The sequence below is a fragment of the Oryza sativa genome, chromosome 3, assembly GCF_034140825.1.
Source record: "Oryza sativa Japonica Group chromosome 3, ASM3414082v1".
Classification (NCBI taxonomy): Eukaryota; Viridiplantae; Streptophyta; class Magnoliopsida; order Poales; family Poaceae; genus Oryza; species Oryza sativa.
In genome coordinates, this window is record NC_089037.1 from 25,714,537 (window position 1) to 25,738,962 (window position 24,426).

General features: G+C 43.0%; 2 protein-coding genes and 1 non-coding gene across 5 annotated transcripts; all 3 read right to left on the minus strand.

Moving 5' to 3' along the window:
* LOC4333560 (proline transporter 1-like) lies at positions 1–4,199 on the minus strand. 3 transcript variants are annotated; one of them, XR_010739778.1, is made up of 8 exons: positions 3,626–4,144; positions 2,851–3,034; positions 2,141–2,365; positions 1,728–1,822; positions 1,343–1,532; positions 1,164–1,232; positions 815–1,030; positions 1–675 (listed from the first exon to the last, which is right to left on the minus strand). XR_010739778.1 is itself a non-coding variant. In NM_001402195.1 (8 exons), exons 1-8 carry the CDS (start codon positions 3,634–3,636, stop codon positions 295–297), a joined length of 1,422 nt encoding a protein of 473 aa, NP_001389124.1. In that variant the 5' UTR covers positions 3,637–4,199; the 3' UTR covers positions 1–294. The 3 variants fall into 3 exon arrangements, 2 of the variants coding, with proteins under 2 accessions (NP_001389124.1, NP_001389123.1); NM_001402195.1 differs by having other exon boundaries at positions 1,108–1,232; positions 3,631–4,199; NM_001402194.1 differs by having other exon boundaries at positions 1,108–1,232; positions 3,626–4,199.
* Positions 4,200–11,985: 7,786 nt separating this feature from the next.
* Positions 11,986–12,124, minus strand: LOC112938385 (small nucleolar RNA Z247). The gene has a single exon (XR_003241584.1). It is a non-coding gene; the product is annotated as a small nucleolar RNA Z247 (small nucleolar RNA).
* A 2,892-nt stretch (positions 12,125–15,016) lies between these two features.
* On the minus strand, positions 15,017–16,270 carry LOC107276624 (uncharacterized). Its single transcript, XM_026023855.2, has one exon. The coding sequence runs from the start codon at positions 16,168–16,170 to the stop codon at positions 15,322–15,324; it is 849 nt and encodes a 282-aa protein (XP_025879640.1). The 5' UTR covers positions 16,171–16,270; the 3' UTR covers positions 15,017–15,321.
* Positions 16,271–24,426: the final 8,156 nt, after the last annotated feature.

The window sequence follows — 24,426 nt, forward strand, 5'->3', positions numbered from 1 at the left end:
TTGCTGAGATCAAACTATTAGAGCACTTGAATAATATTCATCCTGCATGCCTGCAGACAAAAATCTCCGCAAACAGAGGTAGCAGTACAGTTCTTAAAAAGTGAACCATAGCGGTACGTTTTGAGGCAAACATCTTGCACCTCAAACAACCAAATCTGGACAACATTTTAGCCAAATTATTTATTGCAATCTCCATCATTCTATCGACCTACATGCATCCCCTAACCAAAAAAATAAAAAAGAAGAGGACGAATTTACAGCTGATCCAGGGCTGCATGCTTGCACTTTCCAGCCTCACATATCAGCAAACAAATGGTATGTACTGTAGTCGACCGTGATTAGCCTCACCGCAGCAACCGCAGCTGCGACGGACAAGCAGCTGAAGCCAACAACGTTCAGCCAGTGCCAGCATTTCCTGAAGATGGACATCTTGTTCTGCTTCACCGTGAGGTACATGTGATTTGCAAGAACGAATGTCAGGGGAAAGGTGCTGAGTGCACCCGTCAGGCTCATGAAGTCGCCAAGGAAGGGGAGCATCGCGGCCACCAAGGTGTTGACGGTCAGGTAGCCTCCTCTGACACCCACTCTGAACATTATGTTGTGGATTGCAAAAGGACCACCATGTCCACTGCCGAATCTTGTGTCCAAGAATTCGTACATTGGGCTTGCAAATATCTGGCATATATAGAAAACGACCTCATGTTACTTCATTGAGTGTCAATTTGATTATAAACAAATCAAATTGAAAAAGAAATAACCATTACTAATTGACAATAATGTAGCTTGGACTAGATATATAGTAAGGTGGACATACATGTAATGCTATGACAGTCTGAAGAAACGCCGATAAATTTGCCACAGTTTTTATCCAAATTGGTCCCTTCACACTATTCAGTAGATAGCTTGATGTTGAGGACCCGTACGCCCAATACCCCATAAAGGTGACAGCATAAAGAGGCAACGAACCAACAGTGAACTGGAACCATAGAGCCTTCTCCATATTCTTGACCACAGGAGGCCTTATGGTTGCCTGCAATATATAATACACATAAGGTAATATCATGGTAAATAAACTAGTCACTGGCCATATGTACTAAACTGACTAACTTGAATTTCTGGGAGCATTCCAGTGTTGTAAGCGAACACAAGGTTTGCTACAGCACCTATCGTAGTGAAGATTCTATCTGAATGTGATCCAGGAATAGTATAATCCTTTGCAGGTGTGGTAATCCCTTCAAAAGAAAACCAGTAATGAAATTTTTGTACGAGTAGCTTGTTATGCCAACAAATGGAAATGCACAAGAAATTAAGGACAGATGAACAAGGAACCAAAGTATAATACCATCTCTAAGCGACATGACAAATGCTATCATTATATAGATGAGACTGAAAACTGTTGATAATCCCAACCAAATCCTGAGAGCAGACAGATAAGGGATTCCAAAGGCAAAAAGAGCACAGACAAACCCAGATAATGCTATGCAGTAGGGTAGCTTTAGAACTCCATCGTCCCTAAATAATACATATATTGCCTGCAGAAAGGAAGTTCACAAATGAGTCCAGGAGGGAAAAAGATTTCCCAGTGAAATTCAACATGTGTATTCCCAAAAAGAAAAAAAAATCTAAACTTAGATACTGAGATAATGAATAGAAGGGCCCAACTCTTGTTATGAAATAACACGGCATTTCACCATAAGAAGAGTTGGGTGATGGTGATTGCTCTGTACCTTCAGGGCTTGACCAGCTAAAATGATAAGGCCAGTGTTGATCATGAATAGATTAACATATTGCAGAGCCCATGTAAGCGAATACATTTTTCTACCTGAAATAAAGGTAATTCAGTCATACTGCAAAAGCAAAATTACCATTTTTTTATTAATAAACAAAACCCAGAGCAAGTTTTTCATAACCAATTCAAATAGTATGAAATACAAAAAATATGGTGTGAGGGGAATGATTAAGAAACATGCACAGTTAAAGAAAAAAAAGGAAAGAAATTCAAATAGTATGAAATACAAAAAATATGGTGTGAGGGGAATGATTAAGAAACATGCACAGTTAAAGAAAAAAAGGAAAGAGAATGAAACTATGCCTTATCGAATATTTGCCAAATGAGGGAACTGAGTGTATTAATATTTACCATATATGTGCCCAGCAAGATCTCTGTATCTGATATGGCGTTTGCCACCAACTTCATGAAGGTGAGCAAGAAGAGCATTTGCATACATGGATATTGCAGCAGCTAGAATCAAGCCACATGTCCCACCAATCCAGCCTAAAGGGACCATGATTGATGCAGAATATCCCAGAACATATGCACTATTCACCCCGGTTGTCAGAATGAATCCAACTTGATACCAGGGATCTGAAAGTGAAAAAAAAAGTGTTTCGTAAGTCAATCAATAATCATACGCACCACATAAGGTCAATGTTTTTTTTAAGCCAAAATGACAACCCATGGTCTGTGGCTCTGCATCAAGTTTATATTTTCAGAGGGAACAGCTAAAAGCAGTAAGAAGAGCCACAACTGAAAATTGTAAGAAATTAAAGACAAAAGGAAATTGCTTCATGTTCCAGCTCTTTTAATGAATTAGGCCTCAAGATGATGAATATGAATCAGATCTTCTTTTTCTTTACCTATCTGTGGCTAAGGAACAACCAGTGTCTATTTGTCCGATAGGTTATGAGGACAAAAGAAAGGAGAAATATATGCAGGCGCCGTGGTGTTCAACTAGGAGGCTAGGAAGACTTAAGGATCGCAATTATGAAAAGAAAGGAGAGAACACATCACACGATCATTCATAAGACATTCGCCTAGACATTAACAAAGAACGGTTGATGAAAAATTACCAATGCTAATCTGGTGCGCCGTATCCTCGGAGACCTGGACAGTGTCAGATTTATCGTCGGCCATCTTGCAGGACAGCAGCGGCACAGTCTCCCTCTCCTCCTCCCCGTCAGCTCCCAAAGAGGAAGATGGGGCAGAGGAGTGGAAGAGCGCGGCTCTCTGGTTCTCCTCGTCGAGCTGGTGCTGCTGCTTAGTGCAAAAGAATAGGCATATATATAAATAAACAGGAGCACCCCCACAAAAGTAGCATCAAATCAATTGCCTTGCAATTACACTTTTGCAAGTTCTTTTCTTCCCTGTCCTTTCCACACACACATTTATTACGAAAAATACAAATAATTAACTGATGACAACTTATTTTTCCTAATACAAATTGGAGGAATGTCCTTTCCACACACACACTTATTACGAAAAATACAAATAATTAACTGATGACAACTTATTTTTCCTAATACAGATTGGAGGAAAAGAATCAACTGGTGACATCTTTTTCTTCCCTGTTAGTTCCATATCTATGTATTAAATGCGATCAACTGATGACAAATTATTTTTCCTAATACAGATTGGAGGAAAAGAATCTGACAACTTTTTCTTCCATGTTAGTTCCATATCTATGTAGTAAATGCGATCGATTGATGACAGAGACTAGAGACCATCCATACCGTATATCATATCAAACTGATGAGGCATAATGGCACATGAAACGCATGGTATGCTTGTGAGCGAGAGAGAGATTAATAATTAATAATAAAGGAAGAAAAAAAATTGGAAAGAAACCTCACATCCATCGACAGTGGAGGGGACCTTCCTTACGATGCGATGCTGCGTCGAGTCGCTCCCTCCAAATATCAGAGATTCGATGGAGGAGGGAATCTGGAGGGATAGAGATAGAGATAGAGAGATAGATAGAGAGCTCCGGCAAGCGGGCGGCTCGGCTCGTTCGTTGACTCCCCTCCCCCACGACCACGACCACCGGGCGCCGCCGGTGGGAGGGGGGGGGGACCCCCGCTGGAATCCGCAGATTGGGAGAAGGGGTCGGCGTCGGCGTCGGCGTCGGCGGCGGCGGAGGAAGGCGGTTGCGTGGGGAGGGGAGAGGAGTGGCGTGGCGGGGGAATCGGAGGGACCCACACCCCGTGCCATATAGGTAGGATAGGCAGTAGTGAGGTTGTTGCGGCGCGCGTGCGGGTGGTGGTGGTGGTGGTGATGGTGGTGGAGTGTGTGGGTAGGGGAGGGGGAGCAGCGCCGCGGCGTGCGGGAGAAATTGGCGGCGATGCCGGAGATTTTCCCGTCTTTCCCGTTAGGATCCGATCCCCCTCCCCCCGCGATAAGTCCCGGGCCGAGCCATCCGTTCGACCGTTCGGCATGCGTTCCGTCTGGATGTTTGTATGTTTCTGCTTGTTGGTGGGATTATCTGCGAGGGATTCCAGGCAGCGGGTATGGTTTTTCGTATAATCAAAAGTTTATTTAAATCGTTTAATTTTTTTATTTATGTTCTGAAATGACGTGATTATATAGAATTAAGAAAATACACTATGAGTTTAAACTCATAGCTTCTCCAGATTTTTTAAAAACTAGTTATCAAATGGTTGTTTCTTATAACCTTAAGTTACAATAATAAAACCTAAACAGAGAATACAAGTCACAAACATCTTTGTGTTCTTTTTTTATTAAATATATTTTTATTATCTTCGTCTCAAAATATAATAACCTAAGTAGCCATGTCACATTTTAAAAATATTTTAGGTGGTTAAGTGATCCAATAAAATAGTTGGAGAAAGTAAATTGGATTTTTGTTAGAAAAAAATATCTTCTTTTCGTTTCATAAAAGCAAAAACATGACCGGAGGAAATACCTTTTACGCTAGTTTGCAAAAAAAAAACAGAAAAAATATCTTTTATGCTTTCAGTTAGCGTGCACGTGAAATCGTTGTCGGCGCAGAAAAAAAAAGTCGCTGAATTTTATTATTGTTTGCCCTTTATGCGTCACTTTCATTTAACATATAAGCGGTGCAAGTTGTTTGTATGGTTGTCTTGTGAGGAAAAAGACCGAGATATCCATGATTCGGATGACGGGGGTGCCTGTAGTATTTCAGAGACGTCACTGTCAGAATACTTGCAAAAGAATAATGGTATTGATGAAATGTGGTAAAATGACGATAAAATTTGGAATCGAATATAAGTTCTTGTATATACGCTAGTCGTATATTTCCAAAAAAAAAGTATATAACATTTAGAGATGTATAAAGATAGTATTATGATCTAAATTAGAGTTTATATAAACCTACCGAGACTCAATACATAAATCAACATTCACAAACATATGTTTTCTTATCCAGGAACATTCATCAAGATAACTGCCACCAGGAGTAGCATTCTCCTCGGGCAACCAATTTTTATTTTGTTTGTCTTTTGTCAAGGATAGACAATGGTATATCGTAGACCTCACCCATGACCCTGATCCCTAACTAGCCACCTTGACTTACAAGCATCACTTTCTTTGGTCTTATAGACATCACAACATTTTTCAAACTAAGTATATTTAAGCTAGAGGCCTTCAATTTAATCATGCGTTTGATGACCGGTGGCTAGCCCATCTCACCTCTTCCTTATTATCCCATGCAACACCCTTCACTAATCCCTCACTTCCTCTACCTAGTGCACCGACTTTGCCTCTATTTTCGACCATCATTAGCTACCTCTAAAGGGGAAGGACCCCTATTCGTTTGGAGAAAATGGACATTTAGCCACTTTCAAAACATGGTTTCGCTAGAATACCATTTCGAAAACGCGTTTCGCTAAAATGCCAATATGAAACGCGCACTCACCGCCACTTTGCCATTTTTGCCATTTTGTGCATTTTCGAAATCATTTTTTTCTCCTCCACCGGATGATGAGACGAAATTGCCCTTCCTCGTGAGCGCGGCGAGCAGGGGACAAAATACCATGGCCTCGCCGGCGCATTGAGTGGCGGCGGCGGCGGTAGCTATGGTCTTCTCCCAACTCCGTCGTCCCATCTCACTCTCCACCCTACTGCCGACCACATCGAGAGAACAAGCATGGGCTGCCTCTTTGGTCTCAATCCCATCGCCAGCCGAGATGAAGACGATGATCATATTCATCACCAAGCCACGGTCGTCCTTATCCCTTTTGCGTTCCATACTCAATTCATCTTGCAGAACAAACTTTCTTTTGACGCCATCGCGTTTGATCCATTGTAGCAACGGGAACACCGTCGTGCCATCGTCGTCCTGGAGCGCCGCCGCTTCGGCATCGTCGATGTCCGGCCATCCTCATCCATCCCGGAGCAAGCCACCACGCCATCAGCTCCTTCTTGAGGTCCTCTTCAAAACCCCTCAAGAACCGAGAAGAATGGAGCATCGAGGAGGGAGATCGACATCGTCTTCTCCAACTTCGGCCGTCGGCGTCAATCTTCGATTCTCTCCGCTCCGGTGACCCCCTCGTCGATTCTTTGCGCATGCACCATCCCTGGGACCTAACCAACCTCATGGATGCACATGCATGCCTTCATATCGAATGGAATGAGTTGGCATCGTCTCGCCGGAGCTCGGAGCCGCTGCTGAGACGTTTTCTTCATCGCTGCCATCAACCAAGCCCCATGGCCTTTGCTCGGCCTCGCCCTGTCCCACACCATCGTCGCCAACTTGTTCCGCCGCATCCCCGACAGGTCGATGCCCTCGTCAGCAACGACGACGACCACCTCGCCGCGCTCGACCATATCCGCCGGCGGCACAAAACGAAGAAGGAGAGAAAGAAAGAGAAGAGATGGACTTGCCATTGGCCCCAAGGGCATTTCCGTCTAATCACCACAAAGAAGAGGCAAAATGATTTCGGAATTAAGAGAAAATAAGAAAATGGCAATCTGGCGAGTTGCATGGCCTTGATATTGGCATTTTATCGAATCACGTTTTGAAGATGGCATTCTAGCAAAACCGTGTTTTGAAGATGGCTAAATGTCCATTTTCTCATTGGTTTGCCCTCTGTGGTGATATGCTCCTTGGGGTCATTGCCTAGCCTATAATATTCTTTGTGTCTTCATTGGTCGTTGCCGGTTAACCTCTATATCGAACATGTTTTATACGTAGCTCGAAAGATATTAGAATAGGACAGATTAATTTTTAACTTCTTTTATTTATCCTAATATCCCTTTTGTATTTTAAAATCTTGTATTTGGGCTTGTTCAAACCTTATGCAAGACTGGGCCTATAAAAACCTAAGCCAAAAATGTACAGCTGAGCCCGCCCTAGGGTGTTGCTAATTGGCGCGCACACGGCGCCGCTTCCCCGCGTGGTTTCTTTTTTCTTTCCTTTTTTCCACGATTTTTTTCTTTCCTTTTTACTTTTTTTTCTAATAATTTTTGTAATCTTTAGCACACGTATTTTCAAATATTTTGAGTTGAAAGTTTTAAATCTTGACTTGAAAATTTTTAAATCTTTAACTTAAAAATTTTCAAATCTGGACTTGAAAGTTTTCAAATCTTGAGTTGAAAGTTTTCAAATTTAAGTTCAAAGTTTTCAAAATTTTTAATTTTCAAATCTTAACTAAAAACTTTTCAAATCTGGACTTGAAAATTTTCAAATCTCGAGTTGAAAGTTTTCAAATATGAGTTGAAAGTTTTCAAATTTGACTTCAAAGTTTAAATATTAAGTTGAAAGTTTTCAACCTGCTAGTAAATAAATTGAAAACAAGAAAAAACTTTTCTTAATTACTATCATTATCCTTAATTAACCGAGTTAGTTACGTTAACACGCAAAAAACGCGTGCTGCTGGCGCGCACGCCAGCTAGTTTTTCCGCCCGGCCTAAGCCTTTTCAGCACATAAAAACAGGCCTAAACCTGATTCATGTTCAGGTTTCTTCCTTTTTTGGAAAAAGTACACCGAAGCTCCCTCAACTTGTCAGCGAAATACAAAAACGTCCTCGAACTGCAAAATCAGATATGCGGGGTCCCTTAACTATACAAAACCGGTCACCCAAGGTCCCTCGGCGGTTTTGACGCCGGTTTTGTCCTACGTGGCGGCTGAGTCAGCATGGGCCCCACGTGTCAGCCTGTCTAGGTCATCCTACTTTCTCTTTCCCCTCTTCTCTCCCTTCCTCCTCTCTCTCCCACTCTTCTCTCTCTGGCTCTGGGCAGGACGGGTGGGGAGGAGAGCAAGGCGGCGGCGGGGAGTATAAAACTTTTAGGAAGCGTTATCACCTCTGTATGAGGCCGCATGTATATATTGATTAGTGTTGGAAACAACCTCCCACATGGTTTTACAGATATAACAGAATTACATCTCAATCCAAACTAACCCCAAGATTATCTCTAACTTCTATTCTGTTATCACATGCATTATCACATGCACACATTATCTCTAACTCTAACAGCCCCCCTCAATCATAACTTATCTAAGTTAAGATTGTTTCTAAAATCTCTAAGCTGTTGAACAGAGATTGGTTTAGTAAAACCATCTGCCACTTGATCACCAGAAGATATAAATTTTATCTCCAGTTGCTTCCTAGCAACTCTTTCTCTAACAAAATGATAATCCACTTCTATATGCTTAGTTCTGGCATGAAACACAGGATTGACTGACAGATATGTAGCTCCTAAATTATCACACCACAACTTAGCTGTCGACGGAACTTGAACCCCAATTTCCTGAAGTAAAATCTGAATCCACATTACCTCTGCTGTAGCATTTGCTACCGCTTTATATTCAGCTTCTGTACTTGACCTATAAACTGTAGCCTATTTTCTAGCACTCCATGATACCAGATTTGATCCCAAAAAGACTGCAAATCCACCTGTTGATCTTCTGTCATCTACTGATCCTGCCCAATCTGCATCAGAAAAAGCACTAACAAGAGTAGAAGAAGACCTGTTAATCTTAAGACCAAGACCAACAGAAGACTTAATATATCTCAAAATCCTCTTGACTGCCATCCAATGCTGCGTGGTAGGACTATGTAAAAACTGACAAACCTTATTTATTGAAAAAGAAATATCTGGTCGAGTTAAAGTCAAGTACTGTAAAGCTCCAACAATACTTCTATATCTAGTTGCATCATGTTCCCCTAGAACAGAACCACTATGAACTGACATTTTCTCTGTATTGGACATAGGTGTAGCAACAGGTTTACAATCTGACATACCTGCCCTCTTTAGTAGATCAGAGGCATATTTTTCTTGAGTTAACAAGATACCATCTGATACCATCTCTTACCTTGTTAACTTCTATTCCAAGGAAATAATGTAAATCACCTAAATCCTTGAGAGCAAACTCTTGTTTTAAATCTTTCAACAAAGCCTCAGCAGCACCCTGTGTAGCACTTGCTACAATTATATCATCAACATATATAAGTACAAAAATAGTAACATTTCCTTTTCTGTAAAAGAACAATGAGTGTATGCCTTGGATGCCTTGAAGCCAAGATCACATAACTTACTGCTCAGCCTAGAATACCAAGCTCAAGGTGCATGTTTTAATCCATATAAAGCCTTATCTAGCTTGCAAACAAAATTAGGCTTACTCTTATCCTCATAGCCAGGCGGTTGTCTCATATACACCTCTTCTTCAAGAACACCATGAAGAAAGGCATTCTGTACATCAAACTGTCGAAGACACCAACCTCTAGATATAGCAATAGATAATATAGCTCTAATAGTAGCAGTCTTAACAAAAAGGACTAAAAGTATCTTCATAATCAATTCCATAACGTTGTTTAAACCCTTTTTCTACCAAACGAGCTTTATATCTATCCAGGCTACCATCAGCTTTCCGTTTAATTTTATAAACCCACTTGCAGTCAATAATATTTCTACCACTCTGAGGCGGAACTAAGTGCCAAGTTTTATTATTAATTAAGACTGTAAATTCTGCATCCATGACTTGTTTCCAATTTTGATCAACTAATACTTGATCTAAACTGTGGTTCACCAGTACAGGCTAGAAGATTATACCTTACTGTTCCGTCAGTATAGACTTTTTCCTTCCTTATTCCCCTCTGCAACCTTGTGGTTGGACGACTTGGCTGGTGCACCTGCTCAGGAATAATCTGATTAGTATGTGTCTCATCACCTGTCGCACCACCATGACGGGCTGGTTCTGTTGCCGATGCACTCCCTGGTCCTGGATTGACTGACGCACCACTACTGCCGCCGTTCCCAGTGCTAGGACTGCCGACAGCGCTGCTGCTGCTGCTCCCAACTTCTGTACTGCCATCGCCGGGATCTGAGCCAGCAGCTGACCCATCAAATCCATCACTGCCGTCAGGTCCATCACTTCCAGCAGTATTTTCATCAAATCCAGTACTGCCGCCAGCACCAGGATCTTCTGTATCATGTGTATCTGTAGGTGCATTTATATTTGAACCTCCTGCTTCCTGTTCAGGTGCATGCTCAGAAATAATATTAGATTCTCCAGAGGGAGCATTAGACATATGATCATTCACTTGCATACCCCTACTAGCAATTTCAGGATTCAACAGTGTAGATGGCAAAAGCAAGATTTCTGACCGTAGTCTAGCCCCGGCATTAGAGTGAAGTTGTGAGAAGGGAAAAATATTTTCATCAAACACAACATCTCTAGAAATATAAACTCTGCCAGTTGCAACATCAAGACACTTGAACCCTTTATGAATATTGCTATAGCCAAGAAAAACACACTGTTTTGAGCGAAACTGAAGTTTGCGATTATTATAGGGTCGAAGATTCGGCCAACACGCACATCCAAAGGTTCTCAAGGAGGAGTAATTTGGTTTTTGATTCAAGAGACGCTCTAAAGGCGTCGAGTACTGTATAACTTTACTTGGTGTGCGATTAATAAGATAAGTAGCTGTAAGGAAAGCCTCATCCCAAAACTTGAGAGGCATGGAAGCATGAGCAAGTAAGGAGAGACCAACTTCAACAATGTGTCTATGTTTACGTTCTGCGGAACCGTTCTGTTGGTGAGCATAGGGACAAGAGACATGATGAGTGATCCCAATTTTAGTAAAAATGGCATTAAGTTTTTCATACTCTCCTCCCCAATCAGATTGCATAGCAATAATTTTGCGATTAAATAGTCTTTCAACAAGCTGTTGAAACTCAGAGAATTTCTGAAGAACTTCAGACTTCTTTTTAAGCAAATAGATCCAAGTAAATTTACTAAAATCATCTATAAAACTAACATAATATTTTCTGCCACCAACAGAATCAGGAGCAGGACCCCAAACATCTGAGAAAACAAGTTCTAGGGGATGACTAAACACACTGAAAGACTTAGGATAGGGAAGTTGATGACTCTTAGCCTTTTGACAAGCATCACACACACCTAACTCATTAAGATCTCCTAAACATGGGAGATTATTATTGTTCACAACTCTCTGAACTATAGAAAAAGACGGATGACCCAAACGACTATGCTACTTGGAAATAGTGGGTTTGATGACTCCGAGGACTTGCTTGGACGAAGATGACGACGATTTTGGTATGGGATAGAGACCGTTGCGGCAAGGCCCTCTAAGAAGAAGATTCCTCGTTACCTGATCCTTGATGGCAAAGAAACGAGAATGAACTTCAACAAAGGCATGATTATCAAGGGCTAAGCGATGAGCAAAAAGTAAATTTTTCTTGGCTTTGGGAACATGAAGGATGTTTTTCAAGTATATATTGCGAGTAGGGGTACAAATAACAGAATGACCAATATGTTTAATGTCCATACCTGCACCACTTGCCGTATATATCTGATCCTTGCCATTATACTTCTCCCGAGTCGTCAATTTGTCCAATTCTCCAGTGATATGATCCGTGGCTCCAGTGTCCACGTACCAATTTGTGTCTACACCATATGAGGCTGCAGCAGCTATCTTATTTTCAGGCACAAAATTCTCATCATACCTGTACCAACAATCGGCGACAACATGCCCCGTTTTGCCACATAGATGGCACACAGGATGTGGTTTGCCACCCCGGTCTCCATTGTTGTTGCCGCGGCCACCACGTCCACCTCCATTGTTGCTGCGCCTGCCGTTGTTGTTGCCACCGCTGCGCCCGCCGCGATTGAAGGGAGTGTATCCACCGCCCTTTCCGCCACCGCGCCTGGCCGCGTTGACGGACGAAGCCTGATGTGCAGCCGCATGACGAAGCTTCTGCCTGGACTTGAAGCTCAGGAGTTGAGAGTAGCACTCGGCGAGGGAGACAACCTCCGACTTGCCGACGAGAGAGGAGACGACCGGCTCGTAGTCGTCGTCGAGGCCAGCCAGGACGTAGGAAATGAGTTCTTCGTCATCAAGCGGCTTGCCGGCGAATGCCATCTCGTCGGCGAGGACTTTCATCTTACTGATGTAATCAGAGACGCTGAGATCGCCCTTGAGGGTCGTCGCGAGCGCCAGCCGCGTGTTCAAAGCACGCGCACGTGATTGGGAAGACAACATCTCCGTGATGGCCTTCCATACTTGTGCGGCAGATTCCATACTGATGACTTGGGTGAGGATCTCTTTGGAAAGTGTGGAAAGAAGGAAACCCAGCACCTGTTGGTCCGCCGTTATCCACATCTCGAACGCCGGCTTCGACGCCTTGACGGTCGCTTCTCCATCTTTGGCGTCGATCACAGCCAGCGGGGCCTGTGTCGCGCCTGTCAAGTACCCTTCCATGCGGGCACCGCGGATCACCGGGAGGATTTGCGCCTTCCACAGAAGGAAGTTCGTCCGGGTGAGCTTCTCTGCGACCGCCTGACCGGAAAAAGGACTCCCGGCGCTGCTGGAGGAACTCGCCATCGCCAGATTGATCTGTTTGTGGCTAGTATGGCTCTGATACCATATAAAACTTTTAGGAAGCGTTATCACCTCTGTACGAGGCCGCACGTATATATTGATTAGTGTTGGAAACAACCTCCAACGTGGTTTTACATATATAACAGAATTACATCTCAATCCAAACTAACCCCAAGATTATCTCTAACTTCTATTCTGTTATCACATGCATTATCACATGCACACATTATCTCTAACTCTAACAGGGAGGAGAGCAAAGCGGCGGCGAGGGAAGCAAGGCGGCGACGACGCGGGAGCAGGGGAGGGGCATCGACGGCAGCGAAAAGGGCTTGGCGGCCGTGGGGGGAGCAAGACGACAGGGAGGAGAGCAAGGCGGCAGCGGGGAGGAGAGCAAGGCGGCGGCGAGGGGAGCAAGGCGGCGACGCGGGAGCAGGGGAGGGGCGTCGGCGGCGGCGAGAGGAGCTTGGTGGCCGCAGGGGGAGCAAGACGGCGACGTGGCGGCCCCACCAAGTCCGCCGCCCTTCTCCCCGATGGCCACAAGCAGAAGAGGAGGGAGCAGCGTGCGGCGGCGTTAGTGGGAGAGGAGGGAGCGGCGCCACAATTTCACCAGCGCCCACAGCGACAGCTTGCCGGCGCCGCTCGCCGCGGCGACGACTACCACCGTGGATGCAGCGGCGCAAGAAGCTACGCCTCTCCAAGGAGCAATCCGTGTCGGTGATGAGAGAGAGAGAGAGAGATAGATGCGGCGGCGGTGGCGGCAGTGCAGATAGATGCGGCACTGGCGAGCTCAGGGCAGAGAAAGAGAAAGAGGGGAGTGGAGGGGAACAGCGGCGGTGAGTCACCACGGTAGCCGTCGTGCTCCTCCGGCCAGCACGGCTCCAACCCCTCTCTCCGCATGTCCTCCTCGGTGCGGACGTCGGAGTTTTTTTTGTGGCGGCGGCACGCGGGTCCTAAACTACAGCCGGCGACGATGAGCTTTTCCGGGTGGAAGCCATCGACGATATCGCGCTAGCGAGGGCGGCGGCGGAGCGCGGCTAGTGTGCCGAGGCGACGGAGTCAGCAGTGGCAAAATAGCCGACGACGGGCGGCGTTGTGCCACGGCGGCGGCAACGATGATGCTGACGGTGGCGTTGCCTCCAACCGGCTACCGGACCTCCTTCTCTCCCCTCCCCCCGGTGGCCTCCTCCCCACATCGCCGCCCGTCACCAGCCTGAGAAAAGTGAGAGAAAGGGAGAAGAGGGAAATAAGATGGAAGAGATGAGGTGGCACCCTGAAATGTGGGGCCCATGCTGACTCAGCCGTCACGTAGGTCAAATCGGGCGTCAAAACCACCAAGGGACCTCGAGTGACCGTTTTATATAGTTAAGGGACCCCGCATATCTGGTTTTGCGGTTCAAGGATGTTTTTGTATCTCACTGACAAGTTGAGGGACCTTCGGTGTACTTTTTCCTCCTTTTTTTTCAGGCTTTCAGACCACAAAATGGAGGCCCATGCCCAGCCTGGTGCGTATGTGGGCCGAGCCAGGTTTTGTTTGAACAGGCTTAATCGTGTTGAAAATGTTCTTTTAAGACCCAACACATGAATGTTATTTATTTTTCTATACCATCTTGTATTATTAAATATACTTTAATCATGATTTATATTTTTTATATCCATAGTAAATTTTTATTAAACCGTAAGTTCATAAGTTATGTAAAAAATTCAAAAAATCCATATACTTAAAAGTGGAGTTAGTACTAATATTTTGTGTGCTCGAGGTTAAGCTGTTAGATAAGACTGGCGATGCATAGGCTCCCTTAGAAAAGGAGAACTTGTGAGATGAACCGCAGAATGATCAGTGGACGAGTTAATTTGCAGGTTTTGGGGAGTGACTGATCGATGCTATGTCTGGCTCGCTGCAGATTTCGTATATATGTGGACATGATTTCACCGAGCACAGTAAACGAACGGCTCTCGATAGCTCGATATCCATGACTAAATCGTGCCCTGATTTGTATCCGTGACATCACTTCACACTCCAGAGTGAACTGTCACCTTAATTCCAGCCTTAATGTTTGATATCGCCATGGCCGGCCCGGCCGTACGTACGTGTAGATTTATCATCCGAAGCTTCTTTAGGTAGCTGACTCGATCCATGTCATATCTAACATGTCGCTCTCATCGAACAAAACAGTCTTGTGTATAACACTGCAAACAAGCCTGAAACCTGCATTACATGGCATGTGCACTGTGCACAAAGAAAATGCATGTACACTACTCCCTCTACCCCTAAAAAACTCAATCATCCGTCCCATAAAAAACCTAATCCGAATTAAAACTTAGGATTAGAATGGGGGATTAGGTTTTTTTAATAGGACATAAGGAGTACACTATACTCTATCACAAATTAACGACGTACATAAGCAAACTAATTAACATATATGATGCGCTTGTATTATATATAACCTGTACATCTATATGCAATACAAATATATAATAGTTGCATGCTATTATATGAACATATATACTAGAAGGTGGATCATATCCAAGAAGAAATAGTAGGAGACTGAACAAACTACACATGTACATAACTTCTTCCAATAGATATATGTGGTAGAAAATTTTAGGAGGACTCGAAAGACTCTCATAGTCCTATTGTCAGTAGTGGAGACTCGATCCCTCGCCGCCTCACGGCAGATCCGCCACTGTGATGGAGGTGTAGCTGTGAGTGAGTGGGTGAGTCAGACACCGGCTTCCTGCAGGATCTGCAGCCTCATCTCTCGGTTGAACCGGGTGATGAACTCCTCCACCTTCCTGTTCAGCTCCTCGTCGCTCAGCTGCCAGTACTGCTTGCCGCCGCCGCCGCCGCCTGTCGTCGTCGCCGGCGCCGGCATGCCCCACGGCACTACTTTCCCTTCGTCTTCCTCGCCAAACGACGCAGAGTCACCGCCGTCGTCGTAATCGTCGTCGTTGTTGGAGGTGACAATCGCAAGCTCCTCTGACGATGACGAGGGGAGGCTCTTGTTCGTCGTCGTGGTTTTGTCGCTTGCTGTTTCGTCTTCGTCGTCGTCTCCTTTGACAGCCTCTCCGTGGGTTTCGCCGTCGGTTGCTGCTTCTTGTGGTTGCTGATCTGGCCGTTCACCCTCGGTTGCGACATCGTCGGAGGCGATGAACGCCGGCGGGTTGTCGGAGGACGGCGTCGCCGACGATGTCACCGCCGGCGCCGACGGCGGCTCGTTGATCTCATCGTCGTTTCGTACGGCCACCGGCGCTTCTGCGGGGAGCTGATCATCACCCGCTGCAGGAGGAGGAGCAGCAGGGACGACGGCGGCGGCGAGGAGGGCCGGTTCGTCAACGTCGTCGTGGCCGTGGGACGACGACGACGAAGTTGTTATTGGCGCGGCGGCGGCGGAGTCGGCGGCGGCGATGATGGCGATGATGCAGTTGGAGAGAAGGAACCAGAAGGTGGTGTCCCTGGCGAGCGCGGCCGGCGGGAGGCGGAGCAGCGACGCGTAGAGGATGGGCAGCAGCGACATCACCAGCGCCGACGACACGGACGCCACCTTCCTCTTCTGCTGCTGCTGCCGCATCTTCTTCTTCTTCTTCTTCTTCTTCTTCTTCTTGAGCTTGGTCTAATGGCGTTTATGACCGACTGATCGGTGTGTGCGAGAGCTTGGCTGTGGCGATCTCATCTCGTCTGCCTGCCTCTGCGCTTTTTATAGCTGCTTGTAGTAGCTAGCAAGGCTGATTGATACGTGTTCGAGAATGATGGTTTGTGCTGTGGCGTGGGCGCGAGTGGTTAATAATGATTGGCGCGTGAGTGCATCTGTGTACTCTAGAGAGTCCTAGTAACACAAGTACGTTGGCACGTTCCAGCTACGCACTGTGGCAGACATGTTTTGCCGGGAGGAAGAGGGCAGGGCAGCTAGGGTGGGGCACGCCTGCGTGCCGAGCAACGCGCGGGTGCTCAGGCGCTAGCCAGCCGGTAGGTCACGGCCGGAGCATACCTACCCAAACATACAAAGTAATATACTCCGTCGTGAGGTGAGCGTAGTTCAACTGGCTAGAGTTTTTATGGTGGAACGAATCCACTCGAATTTTTAAGTTGTAGACTGACACGGGTGCTCGCATCTATAACTAATTATTATTTTAGTGATAGACGATATGCCCGTCAACAACGAGACACCCGTGCTAACTTCATTAATCTAGAAAAAATATATATACTCCCTCTGTCCCAAAATGGATGACATTGTTGACTTTTTATATAAAATTTGACCATTCATCTTATTTAAAAAAATTATATAAATATTATTTATTTTGTTCTGACTTGTTTTATCATCAAAGAAATATTTTTCTAATAAGATCAATGATCAAATGTTACGTGAACATAGCTTCTTCTTCTTCTTGTATAAATCGATAGAATTATATATACCAGGATTGCTGAAAAATCAACAAATAAGATATATACAGCTACATCCTATTGTGATAAGACAACAGTGCATAGAAAAAGAACAACGCTATTAAATTGCATGGCAACACTGTAGATATAACCAGGGTTCACTTTTTCGTTTTTGGCCTTTGTATCGGGCAGTGCCGATATGACAAAATTTCAGAAATTTCGGTCCAAAATTTAGAACAAAATTTAGTCAATTTTGAGCAAATATTACCAAAATTCATGAAAAATTAAAAAAATGAAAAATTTTGGCCAAAATAATATCATATCGGAGGGATCCGAAATTTTAGTCCAAAATGTCAAACCCTGGATATAATTTCGCTGTCTCCTTTTATAAGTTTCAGTAAATGCAAAGCATATGGTTGTGGAATTTATTGTTAGTGTACTATATATTTCTACTCCGGATGATCCTAATTGTATAGCTAGTAATAATATCTGGGATTCCTGTAACTAATTGTGTTGCTAGTAATATATATCTGCAATTCCTGTTATATATCCTGTACAATTTGATTGCTTCTATGATCGAATCAATAATTCATATATAGGACAAATGATTACTGCATTAACAATCCATATATGAGTTCCATATGTCAACTTATGTGAATTATCAGAATTCAACAATAATGTTTCCTCCACGCCGGATCGACGGTCTGCTAGTTCATCTACGTCCCTGCCTTCATCTCCCTCTCCTCCTTGTCTATCATTTCCCCTCTATCTCTCCTTCTTTCACTGCTGGATGCGGTGATGAATAGGAGGCAGCGGCGGAGAGGACGGAGAAGAAGAGAAGAGTCGATGGGGATGGGGAGGACTGGCTTTGGTAGAGGGGATGGGGAGAAAGAGGCTGAGACCGGCGGGATGGGATGGAGATGAAGGTGGCGGCGCTTTGCGTGCAAAGAGAGCTAGGAGTCATCGCGATCCGCTAGGGAAGGGAAGGAGCGAAATGGAAAATGATTTAAGTTTATTATCTAGAGACGTGGAAGTAGTAAAAGTAGATAGAGGTTTCTTGAAGGAAAAAGAAGATATTTTACCAATAAAAGGATCTGATGGGGAGTAACATCTGCAGCAAAATTCGGACTGTCCATATCTTCTGACGTGGCTCAGTAGTTCAGCATGAAGGGCTTCACTTCTCACTTATTTAGATTTGTACCGGGAACAAGTATAATTTCAAAGAGTTTCCATTTATGATACTCCCTCTGTTTCGAAATATTTGACACCGTTGACTTTTTAGCACATGTTTGACTGTTCGTCTTATTTAAAAAATTTTGTGAAATATGTAAAATTATATGCCTATATAAAAATATATTTAACAATGAATCAAATGATAGGAAAAGAATTAATAATTACTTAAATTTTTTGAATAAGACGAACGGTCAAACATGTTTAAAAAAGTCAACTGCGTCAAACATTTCGAAACGGAGGTAGAAATATATAGTATTTCTAGTACCATATGAGACTGCAGTGTTTAGTGGAGTTTCGATCTAGAAACTTTATATACCTAGTATACTATACCACTGCCGCTATATATGATGATGTAATCAAGTACCCAATTAAGCTCTGGAACAATATGCAACTACGGGCATTAATTTATTAATCAATTGGCAAATCACCAATCAAAACCTTGTACGGTTCAATCAATTGCCCACACACCACACTGGTGATGCTCAAGGGCAGCACCTGGCACAGCAACTTAAAAACATTCCTTTTTTCACGGGAATTTGCAATCGAAGCTGATTGAAAACATCAGGCTTTACTCGGCGAGATCCTGCCAGCTAAGAATGGTTTACTTCACTATGATTGCTAGCCAGCTCATTCTTCAGTCACCAGAAATATTCAGACTCAGGCTCAGGCTCAGTGTTCATCTTTGATGGAAACATGATGTACGTCTCGTCATATGCTAAAATATTCTTCATATAAGTTTCCAATCTTCTTCAATAATTGGGGGTGAAATCCACATTCATTGTAGTGCGTGAATCGTGAATTGTATTCTAGGATGGCTTCATGTATGGCCACGTGTTCCATCCTACAGGGACAACAATGTCCTCGATTACAATATTGTACGGTTACGTCACGATTATCGGAGGTACTTATATGCGGTTACCTTGTTAAATTTTTAACCATACAATTTTTCATGGTAAACTTACGGTTTTCACGGTTATCCTGATAATCATGATATACCATCGGATAGTGGTAATCTAAAAAAGTAGTTTGGAAAACCACAAGACTAATCTATGCCTTGGGGTTATTCAGCAATAGTGCGGTGTAGCTAACAGCAATAGTGTGGGTTATTCAGCGATACTGCGGTGTAGCTAACAGCAATAGTGTCGCAAGTAGCAAAGACAACGGTAGGTTGCACCCAACCTTCTGAAAAGCTCGCTTGTTTTACTTTTGTTCCACATTTGACTTTTATGGTTCGGGTTAGACTATCCATACTATACATTCTTATCTATACCGTCTATATAGTTGATGTCCATTAACTTTTAAAACTCAACATGCAAGTGTGTCACATCATCATTCAGTAGCAAGTTATTATCTAGAGTATTTTAAAGCACATGTAAGTGTGCAACATCATCATCTATTAGCTAAGCATGTGTTGTATTTTTAGAATTCAATATGCCAGTAATATCAAATCATTGTCTCCACATCATTTTCTTACATAGTGGAGTACAATTCAAACTTTTAGGGAAAATAAGTTCATTTACAAATGTGCAAAGAAAAAAAAATAAATCCAGCTATTTATATTACTCCCTCTGGTCTTTTATTTGTCATTAGTACATAATCTTTCCTCAAAATAAGTTTATTTTTCACCTATTCCACATATACCAATACAAAACCAAAAAAATATAATACTCCCACTTCGTCAAATCTCAATGCAATTATTCTTCTTTTTATCCATTGATCCTGATGCATTTATCCCCTACTTTCATTTACTTCAATGCAATGATTGCTTAAAAATAAACTTATTTTGAAACAAATGGGAGGAATAAAAATGATTCTAGGACGGACGGAGTACAACTTAAGGCAAAACATAGTTCATTTGCTTATCCAAAGAATTTAATGAACAGAGGTACTCCATCTATTCTAAAAAAAACTATTGTTTTAGCTAGTGAAAAATACATTAACATAAGGTTAAAAAGTATTAAGCCCTTCATTATTGTGGAGAGAGAATGAGGAAGGGGAGAAAATGAGGAGTATAAATTATCCTTCATCTTTGTTGAACTTTTCCCTAGACCTAGACAAGTGGCGTAGTAAAGTTGCCATGGATATTCACCTGGTCAAATCCAGGCTTTGGAAGTGACCAACTAGATCGATCAAGCGTCGAAAATAAAGGAACAAAGCCAGCTAATCATTTCCTTTCTTTCTCCGAGGCTAACCCGTTTGGTTAGAGATTACTAGAAGGCAGATATGCATTATTACTGGGTTCCGTGGTTAATTTCCTTGATACAGGTGGAAAAGGCTACTTGCACAGCTATTACCACTGAATGATTACAATTTGACGACCAACTGCGGAGTTTGTTGCTACCAATCTTAAAACCGAAGTAAGCTATTAGAAAATTAAATAACAACAGGTCACAATGAATGGATAATTCTTTGGTATTATTTCTGTTAAATAAACAGAAGAGAAATTAGTGAGGATATTATATTGAGGACCAACCGATATGCATTCACTTCACTTCAATTTGCAGTACGTTGTACATATATATTGGAAAATGCAAAAAAAAATCAAGAACTAATCTTCTCTTAATTAACAAAATAGGCTGTGTTCGATTCTATGGGCTGGGAACCTATCTTTCACGCGGAAAACGAAGCAGTCCATTAGCACGTGATTAATTAAGTATTAGCTAATTTTTTTAAAAAATAGATCAATATGATTTTTTTAAACAACTTTCATATATAAACTTTTTGCAAAAAAAGTACCGTTTAACAGTTTAAAAAGCGTGCACGTGGAACACAAGAGAGAGGAGTTGGGAACATCCTGTGTTGAACACAGCCTAAATATGCACTCTATTAACGAATTGGACAAGAAATTGAAGAGAGTAGCCATCAGGACTTGATATATTGACAACAATACCAAAGTCCAGTTCTTTTCCAATTATATTAAGGCAGAATGAGACGTACTCAGTGAGATAATCTAGTCATCATCGCACGAAGTAGTAGTAATAATTAGCTTCCACTGCCTGATCATGCCATGGTCAGGCATCAGACACGAGTTTCGTATGCATGCCTTTCCCAAAAGGCAACGATATACAATCTGCTTGCAAAGTTGCGATTTGTCCGGTCCCCGGCTTCTCTTGGCATAATTCTAAGTCTTATCTGTTCCCTAATTTGCAGTAATATAATACAGTTAATGATGATCAGAGCAAGTATTACCAAGGAATATAGTACATTCAAAAAAACACAGTAATAGTTACTCCTATAAACGTAAACATACACACCCTACCCCTATAATCTCGTCCGAAAAACTAAACTCACATATCTTAAAATTAACAAAATTATTACGGACACCTCACTATCGATGGGTATGCTGCCTATTACCACTAAAAAAATAATTAACCATAAATACGAGCATCCGTAATTAGCTGATTTCACCCTAAGAAATCTACGAGTAGTTGAGCTATATGCTCACCTCACCAAGAACGACAGTAGTGTTTTGTTTGGACTCTGGAGTTAGGATGAGATTAGGTCCCTGGGCCCTAGCCTTGGGTGCCTTCTCAACGATGCCAACAGATGAAGGGTGTCCTCCTTCATGATTATGTTTCAGACTTTGGTGTTGCTGTCAATTAGATCGCATGCGTCATGTAATCGTTGGGGTTGGCGTCATTACGATCCCTTTGGTTGGCCATCATGAATCGGATGGCTGAGATGAAATCGAGGCTATATGTGTTTGATCTGTGTCTTTTGCAGTTTGCCCAGAAAAGAATCGGGTCGGGCAGTTTTCAAATCAGCGGTTCTCAAGCGGGTCACTAATTAGCGATCAGTAGCGCGTGGCGCAGCCCGTTATATGCCATTTTTAATCGAGGTGATTTTTTTTCAGCCCGTTTATCTTTTCTTTATTAAATGTAGACTTAGCCCATTTCTGTCATGTGGGCTTAAGCCCGTTTACATTTTTTTTTATAAAATATAGGCTTGACGTATTTTATCCACTTTCATCATGTGGGTTTGACCCATTTAATCAAAGTTTGTACTATACATATGTAAAAGGTTTATACGTACTCCCTCCGTCCCAAAAAAAACCCAATCCTAGATTTAAACCTGGACACATGTGGATTGGGTTTTTTTTTGGACGGAGGGAGTATACATATAAACTTTATATTTATATGTTTATACGTATATTTATATACATACATGTATAAAATTATACATATCAAACTGGCGAATCTAGGATAAAAGTTGAGGGGTGCTCCATCCTCCATGTAAGCCAGTTTAGGCTGAGTTTGATACTACCTTCTCCTGACTTTTACTCTATCGTTCCGCGCACAGCCGTGCACGTTCCCCGAATTGTAAATGATGTGTTTTTTAAAAAAAAATTATAGAAAACTTGCTTTAAAAAATCATATTAATTCATTTTTAAGGGTTTTAACCTAATACCTAATTAATCATGTGCTAATGGGTTGCTATATTTACGTGCGTGAAGGATTAGTTACTAACCGGTACCATCCAACATTGCCTTAAAAGGCCTAACAACATGAAAATATGTGTATGCCGATCATTTGCTAAACAAATTTAATATTTTAGGTAACCTAATTAAATTAATATATAAATAGAGTGAAAGCAAATACGTGCTGCCCTAACCAAAATACAAATTAAAACCAATTTTTTCATCTCTATGAACATGTCAAGACCATCAAACCGGCCAAATGCCAAATTACCAATCATTTTATAAGTATTAGGAACATTTCACAAAGAAAAAATAATTAAATAAATTGGTGTGTTTGTGTTGACTAAATGGCACATCATAACGTAACCAATTGACACGTCTTGTTAATCTGTATGGTCTTATTGATTGAGCACCTATTACGCGGGATTGTCACAACCCAACCAAGAGAAAATAGTCTTCCTCCTCTGGGTGCTGCTACTACTACACACCCTTTTCTCTTCTGCCTATGCAGGCGCTACTGCGGATGAAGAGTGGCACCTGGGGTTCATCGAGGGGAGCTGGGGCTGAAGCCCCAACATGCCCCAACGATGAATTCGCCCCTCAAACCCACTCCCGATCAATCATTCTATCAGATCATACTATCCAACCCGCTTTGTTATTTTGAAAATAAAAAAAATCTGATAACAGTTATCTATTATCCCATGCTTTTGGGATTTCACAAGCCATCCGCATAAATCCACAACCATTCAACGTGCCCAAAGGGCGCCAGCCGACTCGTTCATGACAGTCCCATACCAAATCGTCGTCACTAGTCACCAGTCGCCAAGTAACCGTCGGAGAGGCGGTTACCTTAACCTAGCCTAGCTAAACTTACCCTATATGAGGGAGATGAGGTAAGTAAGAGAGATGCGAGCAACCAAACACACGGTACATAAGTTCGCCTGGTAGACATCACGGAAAGAGAATTGAGATTCTCTGACTTAAGTTACATAATTTTGAGTTACTGGTACGTGGGTCCTCTTTGGTATGGATCCACTGTAGCCCTAAGGCTGAGTTCATTTGTGGTGGTTTCCAACCTCTCATCCCTCATTTTTCACGTGCACACTTTCCAAATTACTAAATAGTAGAAGTATTTTCTTTTACAAAAATTATCTATAGGTAAGTTGCTTTTAGAAAAACATATTAACTCATATTAATTTTAAAGTTTTTTTAGCTAATACTTAATTGATTATGCGTGAATCTACCGCTCCATTTTTCATGTATGGTGATTAGTACCCAACCCTGAAAAACACCTAGGTGTCTTCCGGCTAGCTCCACAAGATAGTGGGCTAGACGATCTAGATTTGAAACCTCACCCCTTCTAATTATTTGATATTAGGTCATTCTCTAATATTCGATTTTTTTTATTAGTACCCAACCCCATACCTAAGAACACACAAGCCTACAAGGCAGAGGAATAGAGATCTTCCTGGACGGGAAAGGGGAGCCGCGTCCGCGTGGGACGAGCACGAGCTCTCGCCGTCTCGCCGCTACCTAAGCTGGTCTGGTGGACAAGTACAACAACGGGAGCCCATGCCTGGTTGCCGCCCACTTGCGATTGCTCTGCGTGCGGCAGCGGCAGCAGCAGCAGACGGCTGGCCAGTGGCCACTGTTGTGTTGAGCAATTGGGCCGCCCTGCACTGCACAGCACGCGCCGAGCCAAAGCTAGTCGTCGTCCGCCCCCGCCTGCAACTCCGCCAGCCTTGAGCCTACCCGTCTTTTCTTTTCATGCACATGTTTGACCACACAGTCCACACG